Source organism: Pelophylax lessonae (genome assembly GCF_965119305.1).
Source record: "Pelophylax lessonae genome assembly, chromosome: 3".
NCBI classification, from domain to species: Eukaryota; Metazoa; Chordata; class Amphibia; order Anura; family Ranidae; genus Pelophylax; species Pelophylax lessonae.
In genome coordinates, this window is record NC_138770.1 from 659,391,273 (window position 1) to 659,413,462 (window position 22,190).

The window sequence follows — 22,190 nt, forward strand, 5'->3', positions numbered from 1 at the left end:
TACATGGTGAACACCTAAAATACTAGACAACTACTAAATATGTCATTCGAGCAACAGACCCGATGTTAACCAGCCCACAAGTGCATGCTTTTTTTGGTGGTTTTTACTTTTCTAGCATACAGATACTGAATATTCTGAGCCTCAACACATAATATATGTCTTGCAAGCAGCAAGCCCTATACACAGGGAAAACTATAAAAAGCTCCACTTAGTCTTCTAAAGTGACCAACATCCCTCACAAAATCTTTACGAGATTGGACCCAAAAGTTTTTCAAATAGGAGGCTTCAGAAATCGTTTTATTATTTTTTATTAACCTAAAGTGAACTTGTGGCTAGATTATGGACATTTGAGTATTAGCAGGCAGCACATGAGCTTTCAAACTAGTCCTCCCTAACCTCTAACTGCAAGCACTGAGGAGTAAATCATCCTCAAAGTTCACAGCAGAAGCACTGAAGTCATCTAAATCAATCTCTCAGCAGCACCCTGCTCCCCCTCCTAGATCTTGTATCTACACTTAAGATGGCCATAAATGGATCAAAAGGCAGCCAGTCCAGCAGGAACCGGGCACATTTGGACCACTCTACGGGTAGGCTGGTTGTACTGCAGTCAATCCACTTCAGTACAAGCAGCCTGTCGGGGTTTTTTTTCATCCAATCACTGCCAACGACTATAGCAGCCAGCAGTGATCATTGTATTCTGGGAAAGCTCCCCGTCAGCAGAACAAATAGCATTGCCAGGGGGATTCCCCCCTCGACACCGACTGTGTTAATTTGTGAATCAAGCGATTTTCGTTCCTTTCCTATGGTTGAAGGAAAGAAAATTGCAAAATCCATGGCATGCCTAAGGTAATAGATTAAAAGGCATTGCTGGGATGAGGGAGCAGGTGGAGCCGAGCTGCTGAAAGTACAATCTGGAGGACTTCAGTCCTTCTGCTGTAAATTTTAAAGATGGCCTTTGCCACTGCAGCTACAGATGTCAGTGAGGGCTGGTTTGAAGCTCATTTGCCACTTGGTAATACTTAACAACCAAATCAATAGTCTGGCCACAGCTTCCCCATTATGGTGCCGGCAACCGTGGTATTGATTAAACTAGCTGAGTCACTAGAAATGAATGGCATACCTATAATGGACCTGCAGCCAGTAGACAATGGCATTGTTCAAGAAGGACAGATGGAAAGGCTAAAATTAAAAAAAAAAAAAAAAAAAAAAAAAACACAACTTGTATGTTCCAGAATTTTCATGCTTTAGTTTTTTGTTTTTTCGTTTTTTTTTTTTTAAGTCAGAAGCCATGTGTGTAGTTTAAGCCCACTAATGGGGCAGCAGAACTGAAGATATGGGTGCACAATTTCGCCATGGCAAAATGAATAGAAGGGTGCGAAGTTTCAATATAACTGTGGCCAAGGTGGCTATGGGGAAATAAAAAAATATTTTTATACTTCAGATTTCAACAGCACTCTAAAACCTTCAAATATGAAAAATATAAGGCCTCCCTGCACTGCTTTCCGTTAAAGCCCAACTCCAGGAATAAATGAAGTTTAAATGGTAGATTGATGTACATCAATAACCTTACTCCTCAAACTTGATTCCTAGGAGGGAGAACCCAGGCGGCGCCTTCGAGGGAAGACCCCGTCTGCCCCAGGCGGCGCCTTCGAGGGAAGACCCCGTCTGCCCCAGGCGGCGCCTTCGAGGGAGGATCCCGAAAAGGATTATCAATGTGGCCATGGCCTCAGTCAAGTAAAATAGGCATTCGGAAAGATTTTGTTTTCCTACCACCAGTTAGAGGGAGGTGAATTGCTAATAACCTGGAGTTGGGCTTTAAAGCACTTCATGTGCTACAAAACAGGTCCACTTGAAGCATTTAAAACCTGGAACCTTACCTACAAGCAAGGGCCTGATTTAATTTTGTATCAGTCAGAAAAGCCTATTTTCTGTGTGCTTTTCTGATTTTGTTTCTCACTATTACTAGGGAAATGCAAGAAAATTCATGGGTCATTACAGATACTTTGTTTGGACAGGGTGCAGACAGGTAGGCGTGAGTTAAAAAAAAAAAAAAAAATCAGGCCTGAAAATAATCAGAGAGGCCAATAGGGAAGGTTTTCTAGGTAATAAACGTTATTAATACAAATAGCCTCTTCTTTATCCCCTCTCCGATTTAGCTTCACTTTGTTACTAAAGGTCTGACTTTTTCTGATGCCATTGCTAAGCTCCACCTACTGACATCCACTGTCCAATGAGACTGCCTAAAAAAAGGTCAGTCAAGGTATTCATATTGGACAAAGGTATGGCAGTAGGTGAGCTTATCCAGAAAGCATGAAAAATCAGGTCACAGAATAAAGTGGAACAAAAAAGAAAAAAAAAAAAATGGGATTTTTGATTTCCAATAAAATCAATTTCTCTGATGTTCATTGACGGACACAGCTTCTGATCTTCTTAACCATTGGGTTAAACTGCCCCCTACAGGAGTACGACACTAAAAAAATTCTGGCTACACCTATGGGCAGTCCCAGGGGGTATACTACCTCTCTGCTACAGGTACTCCGTTTTGTTACAAGCAGTGTCAGAAGAATTACAAATCCACAGAGGGGTGGGTGCTGTGTCCGTCAATGAACATCAGAGAAATGGAATTTACTGTAAGTCAAAAAGACATTTTTCTGAATAATATTGTAATAGCAGTGGTACGGGCTTTTCGGCTGGATCTTCACTAATACACATACTGGCTTGCAGGTTCAATTGTATTGTATGCGATGGTTATTAATCACAAGGCCCGATATAAAATTCACAAACACACGGCTTCTTAGCATACAGACATGCTCAGGAAATTTGGTTTAGCCGCCAAATGACTGCCCATGCTGTGTGTTCCAGCAGCTGATGTCCTAGAGAGGAGCTACATCTGCTCACACACAGTCGGTGTCCGATCACATAAAAAGGAACTGTCACTGCCTGCTGAAAATGCTTTGCATTATTTAGGAAGTCACTTATTCCCTGTACTACTGATTCATGGAGAGGACATGCAGCCATCCAAATAGTGATGTATTACAGACTTTACTGGCACAGAAAAAAAAAAAAAGGTAAAAAAATAAAATACATAATTTTGAAAAACAAGAAATAAAACAGGGATCAGTTGTGTATTGGCGGCACATCTGCACCTCATTTAAGGTCACCGTCTCCATCTCCTTGAATTGATTTCTTGATCCGAAGTAACATGGTGGTCAGCCACTGATCCAAACGAGAAACTGAATCAAATTCCTTCACCTGAAGTTAAGATGGAGAAAGAACACGTTTATTTTCTAAGCCATAATGGCAGATATTTACTCCCACCATCTCTCTCCTAGCAGAAGCAAGTTTGCCTCAAAGTGGAAGGCAAGTCAAAACCTAACTTGCATCTACCCCCACCCCCAATTCTGAGACTATTCTATCTACCCTGTAAAATGAAAGAGGTCTACACTTACCTCTTCGGAGGGCACTCTGGTCCCAGGACCCTTCTGGAGGGCACTCTGGTCCCAGGACCCTTCTGGAGGGCACTCTGGTCCCAGGACCCTTCTGGAGGGCACTCTGGTCCCAGGACCCTTCTGGAGGGCACTCTGGTCCCAGGACCCTTCTGGAGGGCACTCTGGTCCCAGGACCCTTCTGGAGGGCACTCTGGTCCCAGGACCCTTCTGGAGGGCACTCTGGTCCCAGGACCCTTCTGGAGGGCACTCTGGTCCCAGGACCCTTCTGGAGGGCACTCTGGTCCCAGGACCCTTCTGGAGGGCACTCTGGTCCCAGTACCAGCTTCAGTGTAGAGGGACACCTGAGGATGGATGCCCCATAGTAAGCCTATGGGTGATGTCACCGTCCAGGCTCTGCAGCCATTGTCAGCGATCTTTCCTCTACACTGAAGCTGCTGCTTGAGAGATCATGTGACCGGAGCAGGGGAGGACTGGGCCAGGGGGAGGGGGGCAAGTGCCCCCTGGGCTGCTCTGATGCCCCATAAAAAGGCTGCATTGCTTCTGCCACAGACATGACCTAAAGGATTCCTGGTGAAGAGAAGTAAAAAGTCCCTGCCGCTGACCCAATGAGTGTGGGATGAAGACAAGAACAAAGCACAGCCCCCCCAGCATGGATGGTGTAAACCAGCCGTCACTAAATGGCGGCCCGCGGTCCAGGAGCGGCCCGCACGAGGCTTCCGCCCGGACCCGTCAGGCCGCCACCGTAAGTAATCATTGGTTTGCTGGGACCGCGGGTGTCCCAGCAACCAGTGACATTCCGTGTGTGCGCCCCGCCCCCTGCTTCTTTCTTCGGCTCCCTCCCAGCCAGCCGCGAGTTGGGGCGTGACGTCACGTGCGTGCCCCGCCCCCCTGCTCCTAACTGCGGCTCCTGACTCTCACACTCAGCCTAGCCGCGGGACATCACATGCACGCCCTGCCCCCCTGATGTTCGCTGCTCCTGGCTCCCACATTTTTCGCTCCCAAAGGTATGTGGGGCACAGTTTTATAAAATACAGACTGATGGGCATATTTTGTTAAGGGGCACACATTTGTGTCCATTAGAGTGCCCCATAAAATAAAATATGCCTATTAAGAGTGCCCCCTAAGATAAAATGTACCCATCAGCTTGCGCCTTATTTTATGTTAAGGGTCACGCTGATGGGCACATTTTATGTTAAGGGGCACTCTAATGGGCATATTTTATGTTAAAGGGCACTCTAATGGGCATATTTTATGTTAAGGGACACTCTAATGGGCATATTTAATGTTAAGAGCAACACTGATAGACACGTTTTGTTTTGCCCATCAGCGTGCCCCTTAACATAAAATGGTCCCATTAGAATGCCCCCTAACATAAAATGTGCCCATCAAAGTGCCCCCTAACATAAAATGTGCCCATCAGAATGCCCCCTAACATAAAATGTGCCCATCAAAGTGCCCCCTAACATAAAATGTGGCCATCAGAGTGCCCCCTAACATAAAATGTGACAATCAGCGTTCCCCTTATTTTATGTTAAGGGTCACGCTGATGGGCAAATTTTATGCTAAGGGTCACGCCGATGGGCACATTTTATGCTGGGGGCATGCTGATGGGCAAATTTTATGCTAAGGGTCACGCCGATGGGCACATTTTATGCTAGGGGGCACGCTGATGGGCAAATTTTATGCTAAGGGTCACGCCGATGGGCAAATTTTATGCTAGGGGGCACTCTAATGGGCATATTTTATGTTAAGAGCAACACTAATGGACACGTTTTGTTTTGCCCATCAGTGTGCCCCCTTACAAAATGTGCCCATCAGCATGCACCCTAACATAAAATGTGCCCATCAGCGTGCCCCCTAACATAAAATGTGCCCATCAGAGTGCCCCCTAACATAAAATGTGCCCATCAGCGTGCCCCTTATTTTATGTTAAGGGTCACGCTGATGGGCAAATTTTATGCTAAGGGTCACGCTGATGGACACATTTTATGTTAAGGGGCACTCAAATAGGCATATTTTATGTTAAGAGCAACGCTGATGGACACGTTTTGTTTTGCCCATCAGTCATAGCACAGACTTCAGATTCGGACCTCGGCCCAAAGAAAATTTTAGCGACCGGACCTCCTTGAATTCTAATTAATTACCCCTGGTGTAAACTGTCTGAGCAGAGGGCTGTTCCATACCCCACTGGAGACTCTTCTGCTCCAGCCAGCCCCAACCAAACTGTCCTAGCTCCCCCCAACCTCCCCCTGCTGGCCAGGTCAGGAACTCCGGTTCAGAGAGTATCTGGAGCAGGGTTTCAGCCTATAATGGGAGTCAGGAGGAGGATTGGGATAGTGGGAGGGGGCTGAGATCCTTTACCATGGGTCTCTGGTTTGTACTTTCACCCTGGACCGAAAATTGCCAGTCTGCCCCTGGACCGGAGTGACTTCAGAATAGGCAAGTATATGCATATTTTGAGGGGTGCTCAAAATTTTGATGAGCAAAGGCATTTAACTGGTTTGGTAACAGGTCGCAGGCCACAATGAAATAAAATGGTTCAGAATTTCAAATGTTTTTATTTTATTTTAAATAGCATAATGAAAATTTTAACAGCATTCAGGATCATCATTTTCCATGGGACCAATCCCTGTTGGATGTTTACCCAATATTAGATTATGCGGGTGTGGTACATTTTCAGAAAGTGCACCAAACCCACAGAATATCATAAAAGTCTTTCCGCACGAAAGCAGCAGTTGCGCTGTAGATCAGTGTGAAAAGCAGACCAATAACCCTTTTTTTTTTTTTTTTTTTTTTAAAGTGCTAATGTGCCCATTGCAAAACGATGTGATATTTTATACACTGACTTTGTCTTTCAGCTTCTGCTGGCATTGCTAGGCTTTTAGAAAGGTTCCTGTCCCAGGCAGAGGTATACTGAATGCACTTCGCTTGGGACATAAGCTGATGCTTCCTCTGTAGCGCCGACTCCTGCTCCCTCTGTAGCCAGGCTCCATCCACGCTGATGCTCTGGGATGGTGGGTCGGCAACCCGCGATGGAGCTTGCCGACCCATCATCCCAGAGCACGAGGGCACGGGTCACAGGTTAAGAACATCTGGCCTAGGTGGATAAATTTTCCCTGCCGGGCTATTGTATTCTGACAACCATGAGCACTGGCTGTCAGAATACCCAAACAGTGCCTGCATCTGATTGGCTACAGGCACTGTACAGCTGACAATTTTCAGCCTGGCTCCCTCGACATAATTCCATTGAGTTATCAACTTTTGTGGGGCCAGCGGGACCCCTCACTGTTAGAATTTCAGGCGATTCCTCTGGATCAGCTGAAACTATAACAGTGCATGGCTAGATTTACTTACAGGATGGCTGCTAGATTTAAATAAACAATCCTATTCTCTTCAAGATTCGGTTTTCTCTAGAGATATGAACATACCCTATAACCATGAGCTGTGCTTACCTCTGCAATCATAAAAATGGACCATCAGCCAAAATTATTCCACTTAGATTTTTTGCTTGCTTGGATTCCCAACAATGTCTTTTGTTTCCTGCCCCATAAACTGCCTGATTGTTGTCCAACTAATTTGAATGCATATCAATGTACAGGAATTGCTTAAAAGATACCCGCCATCTCATACTAAAGATTAGGGATGAGCTTTGGTTTGGCCCGAATCCATTTTTGGCTCAACCCGGAGGGACATAAGTGCCAGGCAAATCTGCTGTGGCCAGGGCCATCTTCAGTCCGCAGCTGCATGTACACAAAGGGGTGGGGATGTACATGACATTATCCTAATATGGTCACATGGCCATATTAGGTCAATGACAGATTTACTATAGCTCTGTGGACACTTATGTCACGAGCATCCCTTCCAACTGCAGGGATGATGTCCCCGTCAGCTGCATGTACACAAAGGACTGGGGATGCTTTTGACATTTAATCTAACAGAGCTACATGGCTACAGTATTAGGTTAATGATGTCACACGCATCCCCACACATTTTTCTGTGTGCAGCTGCAGGGCTGGGAATGCTCTGACTGCAGCTGACTGGCCCTGCACTGACAGCTTCCTTCCAGGTTGGGGCAAACATTGGTTCTGAATAAACTCAAGCTCATGCCTATTCAAAACCATCAGGGCACAACCAAAGCAGTAAAGTGTGCTGGTAGAGCTGAATGTTTTCATTGGAGAACCTCAACATTCTGCTAGGAGAAGTGGTCTCCAAACTGCAGCCCTTTGCTTGCCTTTATCCAGCCCTTGGCGAACTATTCATCCTACTGACCCCAACAATGGGACACTGGTCCTCCCACTGACCCCCAACAATGGGACACTGGTCCTCCCACTGACCCCAACAATGGGACACTGGTCCTCCCACTGACACCAACAATGGGACACTGGTCCTCCCACTGACACCAACAATGGGACACTGGTCCTCCCACTGACACCAACAATGGGACACTGGTCCTCCCAATGACCCCAACAATGGGACACTGGTCCTCCCACTGACCCCAACAATGGGACACTGGTCCTCCCACTGACCCAAACAATGGGACACTGGTCCTCCCACTGACCCCAACAATGGGACACTGGTCCTCCCACTGACCCCAACAATGGAACACTAGTCCTCCCACCGACACCACAATGGGATACTATTCCTCCCACTGACACCAAGAATGGGATACTAGTCCTCCCACTTACACCAACTATGGAACACTAGTCCTCCCACTGACACCAACAATGGAACACTGGTCCTCCCACTGACACCAACAATGGAACACTATTCCTTCCACTGACACCAACAATGGGATACTTTCTCGAATACCAAAAATAGGACATTGGTAGCTCCCACTGATGCCAGGACATTTTCAACAACCCCTGGCCACAGTCCGACCCTTCTAAAGTCTGAAGAACAGTAAACTGGCCCTTTGTTTAGAAAGTTTTGAGACCCGTGCCTCATGAATGATACCGCATGACACTGCTTATTACCCTTTAAGCATCCAATTTGTTTTTTTTTTTTTTTTTAGAAGATATCAACTAAAAGCAAGTCAGGCAATTAGGACACTCACAATCTCTGTAGGTCAGGCCACAGTGCGGATCAATACTGACCTGTGCCGACAATCCATTTTGATGAGCACAAAAAAAGGACAGGCTATATCGCAGAAATATTTCCAGAGGTCAAACAGCAGTCTTGTCCGCAGACTGCTGCTGTAGGTCCCCATTTTAAAAACAAAGCGCTGATGAGTGTACATGCTGCAGTCCCTGCTTTCCCTCCCACACACTGCAGTTGTCTATCGGTCTCTCTCCCCTCCTCTTGTATTTCTACCAGTTGTAACACTTACCATGCTGATCTCCTCCCTGGGAGTGCATGGACATGTGCGAAGCTCAGTCAATCTTAAGATAGTCTTGAGAAAGATGGATTGAGCTACATCAAAACGTTAATAAAAACACTGCTGTTTTTGATCTTCCTCCTCTGCAAGAGCTGGGAGTGCCTCTAAACCAGATTTGGAGAATATATATACATATATATATATATATATATATATATATATATATATATATATATATATATATATATATATATATATATATATATATATATATATATATATATATATATATACACACACACATACATACATACATACATACACACACACACACACACACACACACACACACATATATACAGTGGGTACGGAAAGTATTCAGACCCCCTTAAATTTTTCACTCTTTGTTATATTGCAGCCATTTGCTAAAATCATTTAAGTTCATTCTTCTTCCTCATGAATGTACACATAGCACCCCATACTGACAGAAAAACACAGAATTGTTGACATTGTTGCAGATTTATTAAAAAACAAAAACTGAAATATCACATGGTCCTAAGTATTCAGACCCTTTGCTGTGACACTCATATATTTAACTCAGGTGCTTTCCATTTCTTCTGATCATCCTTGAGATGGTTCTACACCTTCATTTGAGTCCAGCTGTGTTTGATTATACTGATTGGACTTGATTAGGAAAGCCACACACCTGTCTATATAAGACCTTCCAGATCACAATGCATGTCAGAGCAAATGAGAATCATGAGGTCAAAGGAACTGCCTGAAGAGCTCAGAGACAGAATTGTGGCAAGGCACAGATCTGGCCAAGGTTACAAAAAGATTTCTGCTGCACTTAAGGTTCCTAAGAGCACAGTGGCCTCCATAATCCTCAAATGGAAGACGTTTGGGACGACCAGAGCCCTTCCTAGAGCTGGCCATCCGGCCAAACTGAGCTATCGGGGGAGAAGAGCCTTGGTGAGAGAGGTAAAGAAGAACCCAAAGATCACTGTGGCTGAGCTCCAGAGATGCAGTCAGGAGATGGGAGAAAGTTGTAGAAAGTCAACCATCACTGCAGCCCTCCACCAGTCGGGGCTTTATGGCAGAGTGGCCCGACGGAAGCCTCTCCTCAGTGTAAGACACATGAAAGCCCGCATGGAGTTTGCTAAAAAACACCTGAAGGACTCCAAGATGGTGAGAAATAAGATTCTCTGGTCTGATGAGACCAAAATAGAACTTTTTGGCCTTAATTCTAAGCGGTATGTGTGGAGAAAACCAGGCACTGCTCATCACCTGTACAATACAGTCCCAACAGTGAAGCATGGTGGTGGCAGCATCATGCTGTGGGGGTGTTTTTCAGCTGCAGGGACAGGACGACTGGTTGCAATCGAGGGAAAGATGAATGCGGCCAAGTACAGGGATATCCTGGACAAAAACCTTCTCCAGAGTGCTCTGGACCTCAGACTGGGCCGAAGGTTTACCTTCCAACAAGACAATGACCCTAAGAACACAGCTAAAATAACGAAGGAGTGGCTTCACAACAACTCCGTGACTGTTCTTGAATGGCCAAGCCAGAGCCCTGACTTAAACCCAATTGAGCATCTCTGGAGAGACCTAAAAATGGCTGTCCACCAACGTTTACCATCCAACCTGACAGAACTGGAGAGGATCTGCAAGGAGGAATGGCAGAGGATCCCCAAATCCAGGTGTGAAAGACTTGTTGCATCTTTCCCAAAAAGACTCCTGGCTGTATTAGATCAAAAGGGGGCTTCTACTAAATACTGAGCAAAGGGGTCTGAATACTTAGGACCATGTGATATTTCAGTTTTTCTTTTTTAATAAATCTGAAACAATGTCAACAATTCTGTGTTTTTCTGTCAGTATGGGGTGCTATGTGTACATTCATGAGGAAGAAGAATGAACCTAAATGATTTTAGCAAATGGCTGCAATATAACAAAGAGTGAAAAATTATACACACACACACACACACACACACACACACACACATATATATATATATATATATATATATATTACACACACTTTATTTTTATTTATTTTTAAACATACACAAATAGAAAAGCCTTTAAAAGTATTAGAGGATGACTTACAGCTTCAGTGTATGCATCCAAATTTTGTTCTTCATGAGCTTCAAGAAGTTTCTGAGGGAGAAAAATAAAAGACGACATTTAAATGTCCCAGTAACCCTACCTATAATCCAGAGCAAATATCTTCTACACCAATACAGCAATCTTTGTTCTTGACACAAAAACACAACCTACATGTGACACTAACCTTTAACAGTTTGCACTCTCTGGAGTCTGAAAATGCAGGAAACATTTCTTCATATTTTTCCACAGCAAGCTGAAAAATAAGACAGAAGAGGAGTGAACATCCCTTGTACCCAGAGGATAAGTAGTAAAAACACCATGGGGAATGGGGGGGGGGGGGGGGTGGGGAAGGAGGGGAAACGTACAGTCAGGTCCATAAATATTGGGACATTGACACAATTCTAACCTTTTTGGCTCTATACACCACCACAATGGATTTGAATTGAAACAAACAAGATGTGATTTAACTGCAGACTTCCAGCTTTAATTTGAGGGTATTTACATCCAAATCAGGTGAAAGGTGTATGAATTACAACAGTTTGTATATGTGCCTCCCACTTTTTAAAGGGACCAAAAGTAATAAGACAATTGGCTGCTCAGCTATTCCATGGCCAGGTGTGTGTTATTCCCTCATTATCGCATTTACAAGGAGCAGATAAAAAGGTCCAGAGTTCATTTCAAGTGTGCTATTTGCATTTGGAATCTGTTGCTGTCAACTCTCAATATGAGATCCAAAGAGCTGTCACTATCAGTGAAGCAAGCCATCATTAGGCTGAAAAAACAAACCCATCAGGGATATAGCAAAAACATTAGGTGTGGCCAGATCAACTGGAACATCCTTAACTCCCTTAGCGGTAACCCCGAGCGTGACTTTCATGCTAGGATCGGTATCCCTGAGTCACGCTCGGGGTAGATGTGCAGAGCCTGCAGCGGGGTTCCTTACCTTCTCCTGGCGATCCAGCGATGATCTCCCATTGCGGTCATCGCCGCCGAGATCCCTGCCGCGCTGTCCGTCGCTCTGATGACTTCCTGGTTCCGTTCCCTGCAGCAGCAATGGTGCATGGGAGCGGAACTGGGAGAGAAATTCAAATGTTGCACAAAACAAACACATAAAAAGGAGGTGATACAGTGTATTTAGAGGATTACACTGTATCACCTTAGTATCAGAAAAATATTAAATATTATAAAAAGTAATATATATATATATATATATATATATATATATATATATATATATATATATATATATATATATATATATATATATATATATATATATATATATATTTTTTTTTATTAATATAATATTTATATTTAATATATTTATATTTTATAATATATATATTATAAATTATAAATATCAAAAAATTGTACCGCTTTTGGTACACAATTCCTGACATAATCATACCGCCAGGGAGGTTAAAAAGAAAGAACAGATCGGTGAGCTCAGCAACACCAAAAGACCCAGAATACCACAGAAAACAACTGTGGTGGATGATGCTCTCCAGGAGGTAGGTGTATGAGTGTCGAAGTCAACAATCAAGAGAAGACTTCACCACAAGATGTAAACCATTGGTGAGCCTCAAAAACAGGAAGGTCAGATTAGAGTTTGCCAAACAACATCTAAAAAAGCCTTCACAGTTCTGGAACAACATCCTATGGACAGAGGAGACCAAGCTCATCCTGTACCAGAGTGATGGGAAGAGAAGAGTATGGAGAAGGAAAGGAAGTGCTCATGATCCAAAGCATACCACCTCATCAGTGAAGCATGGTGGTGGTAGTGTCATGGCGTGGGCATGTATGGCTGCCAATGGAACTGGTTCTCTTGTATTTATTGATGATGTGACTGCTGACAAAAGCAGCAGGATGAATTCTGAAGTGTTTCGGGCAATATTATCTGCTCATATTCAGCCAAATACTTCAGAACTCATTGGACAGCGCTTCACAGTGCAGATGGACAATGACCCGAAGCATACTGCGAAAGCAACCAAAGAGTTTAAGGGAAAGAAGTGGAATGTTATGCAATGGCCAAGTCAATCACCTGACCTGAATCTGATTGAGCATGGATTTCACTTGCTGAAGACAAAACTGAAGGGAAAATGCCCCAAGAACAAGCAGGAACTGAAGACAGTTGCAGTAGAGGCCTGGCAGAGCATCACCAGGGATGAAACCCAGCGTCTGGTGATGTCTATGCGTTCCAGACTTCAGGCTGTAATTGACTGCCAAGGATTTGAAACCCAGTACTGTATTAAAAATTGAAAGTTTGATTTATGATTGGTAATCTGTCACATTACTTTTATTCCCTTAAAAAGTGGGAGGCACATATACAAACTGTTGTAATTCCTACACGTTCACCTGATTTGGACGTAAATATCCTCAAATTAAAGCTAAAAGTCTGCAGTTAAAGCATATCTTGTTGGTTTCATTTTAAATCCATTGTGGTGGTGTATAGAGCCAAAAACATTAGAATTGTGTCGATGTCCCACTATTTATGGACCTGACTGTACATCTTAGTTTTGCCCAGCCTATTGGCTCCCTAAATACTAACTGAGCGAGTTGGCCTATCCTGCCATAGCCAGTGACTCAGCAAAAAACAGATCAATATACATACATACATACATACATACATACATACATAAACAGAAAGCAATGACACACATTGCAACAAAAAATATCAGTCCTAGAGAACAAAACTTTACACTGTTCTTTGTAGGTACCTGGAAAGTTATCAGAACCAAACCATTTCTGTTATGGGTTTAAACATTTATCACATGGAGTGCTCTAGCTTACAATTAGTAAACTAAATATTACAAGCAGAAAAAGTGCACCACAGGGGCTATTTTTCTTCACACGTCTGTGGTGCATTTACACAGAGCACACTAATGTGTCTTGTGTCAAGGCAGACTATACCTAAAAAAGGTGCATGAACTTTTTTCTGAAAGGCAGCTCACCACCATGCCCAGTAGCAGGTTGCTGTGCATAGTTGAGCACATGCATTTTCACGTGCTGCGATAATGTTGGTGTTGACCCAGCCCAAAGGTGTAAACAGAGGTGCATTGGCAAAAAAAAAAAAAAAAAAAAATTCCCAATGTTTTCTCTAAATGGACACCTTTATCAGAGATTGTTCTGTTGATGCTACAACTGGAGCTTAAACAACTGGGAGGCAGCACGTGTAACTAGGATGAGGTCAGACAGTAGAAAAGTGAACAACTATAAAGAGTAGAGCGGGAAGCCTGTCACACCAGAATCGGCCTCCAACAAAATTGGGAAAGAAAAATTTTAGGAAGAATGTAACTATTTAAGTAGCTGGAAGTAAAAACGCAAAGACCTTCGCCAACTGCTTGCTCAGGTCTATTTCCGCCATAAAGAGTATTCATCAGACCATGTAGGAGGTTGGTAACAAACCTCAGCTATGAGGAAAGATTTGAGAAACTGAATTTATTCTTTCTTAAGAGGAGATTAGATCATCATATAAATACATAAGGGGTTCATATAGTGAACTTGGTGTTGAGTTATGTGCTTTAAAGGTCATCAGAGGACAAGGGGGAACTCTGGAGGAAAACAGATTTAAAATCCAAATATGGAAAGGTTTCTTTACAGTAGAAGCTGTGAAAATATGGAAAAGACTCCCTCAAGAGCTGGTTCTGACCAGCTCAGTTGCTTGCTTTAAAAAAAAAAAAAGACCTGATTCTTTCCTAAATGTACATAATATAACTGGATACTAATATTTATAGGTAAAGTTGATCCAGGCAATATCCGATTGCCTATCGGGGGATCAGGAAGGAGTTTTTTCCCCCCCAACTAAAGCAAGCTGGTTCATGCTTTGCTGTGGTTTTTGCCTTCCTCTGGATCAACTGTGGTTATAGGATTGTACGATTCCCCCCCCACACCCCTTTTTTATTGGGTGAACTAGATGGACTTGTCTTTCTTCAACCAGACTAACTTTGAAACAAGGGAGGGCGTACATCACTAAGATATGTTGTTATAAACAGGGTATGTTACAATCCTCAAGACGTGATTGCTTCAGCGTTTCATGACTACTCCTCCCCCCTGAACAATATCCCGAACCCTCTTGCGGTCCCCTCTTACTCACTGGAACAAACCCTATCGTCTCAATATATATTTTCCAAACTGCCCTACCAAGCACTGATCAATAGACATGGAAGCCTTAGATGAACCCTCCCCTACCAAAGAAATCCTTCTGACATTAAAAAAACTCCCCTCAGGAAAAAGGCCGGGCCGGAAGGATTCTCTACAGCTTTTTATAAGCAATTTCGAGATAGTCTAGCCCCTAATTTGAACTATTTAAATAGATGTAAACCATAAGTGGATGACATTAGGCTTGCTAGGCCCTATTTTGAACTATTAAAGTAGATGTAAACCATAAGTGGATGACATTAAGTTTGCTAAAGTACTATTCACGATTTCCATGCATTTTACTTTTAGAAAACAATTGTTTTCAGTTTTTCTTAAGGGCCAGTTTAAACCTCAATCTGTGGTTTCTGCGAGATTCAATGCGATGCGATCTACAGGCCCATTCATTTGAATGTGCTAAAAATCACACAAAAAGTAGGGCATGCACTACTTTTCAAAAATGCACTGCACCAAATCCCATAGTACTGCAGTACCATGTAATCTGGTGCAGGCAAAGGCACTGCATTTACAATATGCATTTGGGGTGTCATTAGGAATATAATCACACCCACACTGCGTTTTGAAAGTGGTGCAGGAAATGTGCATTAACGCGGGTTTCCTGCACCGTGTTCTGGTATGAACGAATCCTTAGAAAAAATACTATTGTCAGCTTTTTTTCATTGTTACATCTCAGAACAGCCGATTTCCTTCAGGTTACTTGCAGGCATTTCCAGTTTACATTCATGCACTCTTGCAAAGGCTGCCTGGCTCACTCCTACAAGAATAGAGAGACCCCATTGTTGGGAGTACCCAAGATATAGCCGCTGAGGAAGTCCCTTCCCTTATGGGACGTCACGCGTGCGGAAGGGAGGAGCCGTGAAATCACCCACTGTCTCACAGAGCCGCTCGAGGAAGTGTAAGACTGTTACATTCAGCAAGAGAGGATGTGATGTACCTGCTGTATGCCGTTATTAAGTAAGAGGCTTTCTTATGTTTTAATTAATAAATGTGTTAGACATACTTCACTATGTGCAATCCCTTGCCTTTCTTTGAGTCACACCACTAAGAGAGCAAGCTTTTGGATTGTCTAATCGGTATCCCCTCGAGGTATTTGGAGCAACTGGGATCATCCCATCTATTCTGCCAAAGGTGTTATCATCAGTGTTCAGTTGCAAGTGGAATCTGTCCTGGTGTTTTGACCCTTTGTGGTCAGTGCTTTGAGGTGAGAGGCCATTCTATCTGGTGGTGGATTTGTAGTTTCAAGACCACAGCATTGGCTCTGAGTGCATCTTTATCCACACAGGGCCCTTCCTCCTTTTCATGGACTATATTTCCTTTTCAATTGATTAATTTTAGTTTTAGCACTGCACTAATTTCCTATCATTGTTTTTTTGGTTATTTAGATTAACTGAGTGTCAGCTGCTTTTGTCTTTAGTGGAGGTGTATGCGCTGATATATTTTCACTTTAGTACCCAAGATATACAAGAAGCCAGGGGCTGACTAAAACTGCTATATAAACCTCTGAAAAGCACGCCCCCGCAGATTGCTTTTCAGAGGGTCGCAAGCATTCCACTGATGTGAAGAAGCCTTTGGGTTTATATACATTTTATTAAAAGGGGGGGGGGGTAAAAATGGCAGGCCAAACAGAACTGAAAGATGAATTGCATGTGGCGACCTGTAGATGGACCTCCTTTTACAGATAATGACCTCTGCAATCGTTAGCAAAAGCTTACACTTGCACACAGAACATATAGTACACTTTACCTTGGCATTCAATTCATCCACAATGAAGTGGCAGAGAGCAGCTTTGAAGAAATATTCTTTTGCGCTATACTTCAGCAGAGGATTATCCATTGTGCTTGTACCAACCTAGAAGAGATTAGAGTGTGGATTTATAAAGAGACCACCCACATGTAGAAATAAAGATTAGGGAGCAGTAACAAAACTGATGTCCTTTCAGTAACGAACACATTAACCAGTCTTTTCACTTACAAAACGTTTAAAAGCACATTCTATATTTTATATCTTTATTTTCTAAGATCTCAGCTTACAGTATTTCCAATGTTCTAAAAAAAGAATCAGTGTATTTTTCTGGCCTTATTTTTTTTTTTTAATCGCAGAAATTTAAAGTGTTCTGGAAGTTCTAAACATTAAAAGAAAAAAAAAAAAAGGTATATTGAAATACTGCGAGAATAAAACCCAATTCAGTATTCTAATACAATGAAAAGAGCCCCTTTAAGATAGATGTATTTCAGATTCCCTCTGCTTATAGACAAAGATATTTGCAATGAAAAAAAAAAGGGGGGAAATATAGGGGGAAGGGGAGTAGACCACCAGGAAGACACTCAAACACCTGCAGAATGCCTAGGGCGTGAGTGTGTGACACTCAATACTTAATTCACCATCCGGATACCACACGGTATGTGACCGGTGAGCCTTGCAACCAAACAATATGAAAAACAAGAAAAAAAGTCGCATAGAAGGCTCAAACATGGACATGCGGTGGATAAGATGCGTAAGTACTTTATTGAAGCATGATAAAATGGCAAAGGCAAAACATTAAGACAAATTACAAGATGCAAAAGGCACAAAGATACTGGATAAAATCAAGCAAAGAAGGGGTCCCGTCTCACAGAGGAGACGCAAGTCACACCCACAGGGAACGCTCCACCCACCACCCAATCCAAACACATGCCACAATGATGACCCACCAATCCCAGACTACTGGCCAATAGTCTGGGATTGGTGGGTCATCATTGTGGCATGTGTTTGGATTGGGTGGTGGGTGGAGCGTTCCCTGTGGGTGTGACTTGCGTCTCCTCTGTGAGACGGGACCCCTTCTTTGCTTGATTTTATCCAGTATCTTTGTGCCTTTTGCATCTTGTAATTTGTCTTAATGTTTTGCCTTTGCCATTTTATCATGCTTCAATAAAGTACTTACCCATCTTATCCACCGCATGCCCATGTTTGAGCCTTCTATGCGACTTCTTTTTCTTGTTTTTCTGAAAGATATTTGCACCCTGTTCATGCTTCCTGAACAGCGATGTTAATGCGAGCACCATGCAGGGGGGCGTGCTGGACCACTGGAGGTGTGGACAGCTGTGCGCTATTGTTGAGCAAAGCTTTAGATCTCCAGCATGCTGCAGGCAGAAGGAATGTTAGCAAAGGCTACAGCATACTAGTGAATTAACCGAGACAGCGTCTCATTTTGAAGAAGCCTGCAATACAGTAAAAGCTGGCCATAAAAGTATCTTTTTTTTTTTTTCAACCAGCAGGCTGGAAAAAAAAAAAAAAAAAGGGAACAGATTCTTCCAGTCACCCAAGTGAGATGAATGGAGGAATTAACTCCCTCTGCCAAGACATTGTATTCTGAAAGCAGTATTCTCTGCAGTCAGAATTCATTGCGGTCCTTTGAGCGATCCCAGTATTTTTTACCATTACTCACTTTATCTGGTGGCCCTTATATTTCTATGCATGTGCTGGAGGAGCTATGGGTAGCCTCCAGCAGGGATATCTATTATCTATGTCTTGTCGGCTGATAACCAATTTTAAGCTTTTCTGGGAACTAGGTGTCTCTCCAAGAAGGCAGCGGGGGAGGGGGGCCACAAATGACATAGGTCGACGTGGCACCCTTACACAGAAGTTGGAGTGCGTACCTGTTTTTGGACAGGTATCCCCCCCCCCCCCCCAAGCAAGTTAAAATAAAAAAAATAATAAAAAAAACAAACATGTTCCCAGCAATGTTCTAAAACGGCCCTGTGATTCAAGCAGTTAAAAGAAAAAGGCTTTTGCCCCACCATTGCAGGGCAAAGTGATAGCAGATTGGGCACCGCTGCCCATACCTCGTATACTCCCCTAACCTGTACTACCTTGACCCTCCTGTCACAGCAATCCAGAAATGAATGGCAACCATGGGAAGAAGGGAGATGTCACTACCTCCGTCATATGAGAGTGCTGGGGTCTAGTGATTGGCTGCTAGGCCTGAGAACTGTCACAGCAACCTTATACCCAGAAGCCTCCGGTACGGTTGACAGGCTGCGACAGAAAAAAGCAAAGGGAGAGCACTTTCAACTATAAAGGGCTTTTGCAGGAGATTGTCACTTTGCTCTGCATGGAGAAGGTGACAGTGTCCCTTTAAGGCAAGCTATTAATAGCATCTGCTATGTATCTGCCCTCATTGGTTCACTTTAGCTTTTTCAATACGATCAGGTTCAAAAGGCTGAAATTATTTTTTAAAATCAATGTGTTTCAATACCATCACAGAATAATGGGATTTTTGTCTTACCGTAAAATCCATTTCTCTGATGTTCATGGACGGACACAGCTCCTGATCTTCCTAACTATTGGGTTATACTGTTCCCTACAGGAGTAAGCCACTAGGCAGAAAAAAAAATCTGGCTACGCCTATGGGCAGTCCCAGGGGGTATATACTCCCTCTCTCCGCTATAGGTACACAATTTTGTTACAAGCAGTGTCAGAAGAATTACAATTCCATAGACGGGTGGGTGCTGTGACCGTCAATGAACAGAGAAATGGATTTTACGGTGGTCAAAAATCCCATTTTCTTTCGTTCATTGACAGACACAGCTCCTGATCTTCATAACCATTGGGACATTCCAAAGCAGTGTTAAACATGAAAAGGTGGGAACAGCAAAAAAGAAATTCCCAAGGCTAACTATAGCCAACCAGGTAAACCAGAGCTCAACCAAACAACTGGAGTTCACCTGAAAAAAAAGAGGACCAGATCCTCTAAACAGCAGCCTTCAAAAACCTTGCGACCAAAGGAAGCATCCGCAGATACCAACACATCCACTTTATAGAACTTTGTGAAAGTGTGCACCGATGACCAGGAGGCCGCCTTGCAAACATGCGTCACTAATGCCTAATAACAGAAAGCCCAGGAGGCACTGAGTGCCCAAGTAGAATGCATCTTGACAGGGAAAGGAGGAACCTGACCTTGGATGGAATAGACCTGAACCACTGTCTGATCCATCTGGAAATGGTCGCAGAGGAAGCAGACAACACTTTCCAATGCCAATCCGTGAGCACAAATAGTGAGTCTGACTTCCTAAAAGACTCCGTAGCTACCAGGTACACCCCAATTGCCTGAACCACATCCAAGGCATGCAAAGCAATTTCCTTCGGATGTGTTGGCCTGGGACACAGGGAAGACAAGACAATGTCTTCATTCAAATAAAAATCAGAGAAAATCAGAGACTACTGGAAGTATCAAGTGCCTAGCTTCCTGAAGAAACATATGCACCAGGGAGTATGTGGCCAAGGGCCGTTGAAATAAGACCACTAAGGCCAGTTTCTGCTCAACCCCCCATTGAAGGAAGGTCAAGATCCGAGCCACCAAACAAGAGCGAGGATGAACCCCAAGAGACTCACACCACACAATGTACGTCTTCCACGTACGATAATAGATCTTCCTAGAAGTAGGTTTCCTAGCTTTTAACCGCATTGGAAACACCTTCTATCCTGCTTTACAGTCGTGAGTCAATTGGTTCTTGGGAAAGCAGACCCTCCCTAAGAGGAAGCTTTCAAGGAATGTTAGCGACCAGCCGCACCAGATCGGCGTACCAAGCACGGCGAGGACAGTCCAGGGCCACTAAGATGACCGGAATCTCTTCTGCCTCGATCCTGCATAGAAGTCTTGGCAGAAGCTTGAGAGCAGGGAAGGCGTAAATCAGATGATACTGACCACCACGGGGCCACCAGCGCATCTGTGGCATCCGCCAGAGGAACCCGTGACCGAGCCACAAACCTCTGCACCTTTCTGTTGAGCCAGGAAGCCAACAGATACACCTCGGGGATGCCTCACCGGAGACACAACTGATGAAACACCTCCGGATGAAGGGACCACTCCCCTTGGTCCAATGCCTGCCAATTGAGGTAATCCACCTTCCAGTTTTCCACCCTGGGAATGTGTACAGCGGAGAGGGCTGGAACAAACCGTTCTGCCCACCTTAGAAAGCCGGCTACCTCCAGAGCCACCAGGACACTTCTTGTGCCCCCCTGGTGATTGACATAAGCCACGGCCATGGCATTGTCAGATTAAATATGCACTGGACATCCCTAAAGACGATCCGTCCAATGTTCCAGGCACAGTCTGATAACTCGGAGTTCCAAGGCATTGATCAGTAGTCTGAACTCTTCCAGAGTCCAGATTCCCTGGGCAGCATATTTGCCGAGGACACCACCCCCGCCGGACAGGCTGGCATCTGTAGTGACCACTGTCGAATACAAGGGGAGGAAGGATTTGCCCAGGTGAAGTGCCGAAGAACGAAGCCACCATATCAGGGACTCTTTCGTTACCCGGCTCAACTGGGTCTGTTTGTCCAGAGACTGCGGATTCTTGTCCCATTTGGCCAGAAACTCCCTGGCAGGGACTTTGTATGGAACTATGCTAACGGAACCACCTCGAAGGTAGACACCATCAAGCCCAACACCTGCATGCAAGACTGGAGGGATGACAATCTGCTGGACAGCAGGAGATGAATTGCAGCCTGCGGTTTCTGGAGTAAGTCCAGAGGAAGGAGCACTCTGGCTAAGGCCAAGTCCAGAGTCAGACCTAGATAGTCCAGCTTGTGGATGGAACTAGAGCAGACTTCTGAAAATTCAGAAGCCAGTTGAACTCCCTCAGTTTGTATGGCGATTTCCAGGTTTTCCACCAGAGCAGTAGGAGACTCTGCTCACAGAAGGAGGTCATCCAAGTAGCCCAGTACCACGATCCCCCATTGGTGTAGCAATGCTAGCACCAGGGCCAACACTTTGGTGAAGACCCGAGGTGCAGAGGCGAGACCAAAGGGTAACGCCACAAACTGATAATGCTCCGCTCCCACGGCAAAGCAGAGAAAGCGCTGGTGACCGGCACATATTGCAATGTGAAGGTAAGCATCCTTGAGGTCGATAGAGGCAAGAATATCCCCCTGATGCAGGGATGCCACCACCAAGCGACTGGACTCTATTCTGAACTTCTGCATCTGCACAAAGCAGTTCAGCGCCTTGAGGTCCAGGATTGGACGCACTGTTTCAGTTGTTACACTTCTTATTCATCCCACTTCACGCTATCTCTACTTATATTCGTTTCACCACGCTCTTTCATGAGCACTATGGCACTTTTTTATCCGTATACACTTATCTAATATTATATATTATATCCCCTTTTTCAGATCTATCTATCT

General features: G+C 44.0%; 1 protein-coding gene across 1 annotated transcript in view; it reads right to left on the reverse strand.

Annotated features, from left to right (window-relative positions):
- Positions 1-2,643: 2,643 nt before the first annotated feature.
- The window catches only part of NAPB (NSF attachment protein beta), a 65,121-nt gene continuing 45,574 nt past the window's right edge, over positions 2,644-22,190 (reverse strand). The window contains exons 8-11 of the mRNA XM_082251246.1: positions 16,768-16,872; positions 11,054-11,122; positions 10,870-10,920; positions 2,644-3,252 (exon numbers count right to left, since the gene is read on the reverse strand). Coding sequence (XP_082107372.1) covers positions 3,148-3,252; positions 10,870-10,920; positions 11,054-11,122; positions 16,768-16,872 — 330 coding nt within the window. The 3' untranslated portion in view covers positions 2,644-3,147. The remainder of the gene's footprint in view (positions 3,253-10,869; positions 10,921-11,053; positions 11,123-16,767; positions 16,873-22,190) is intronic.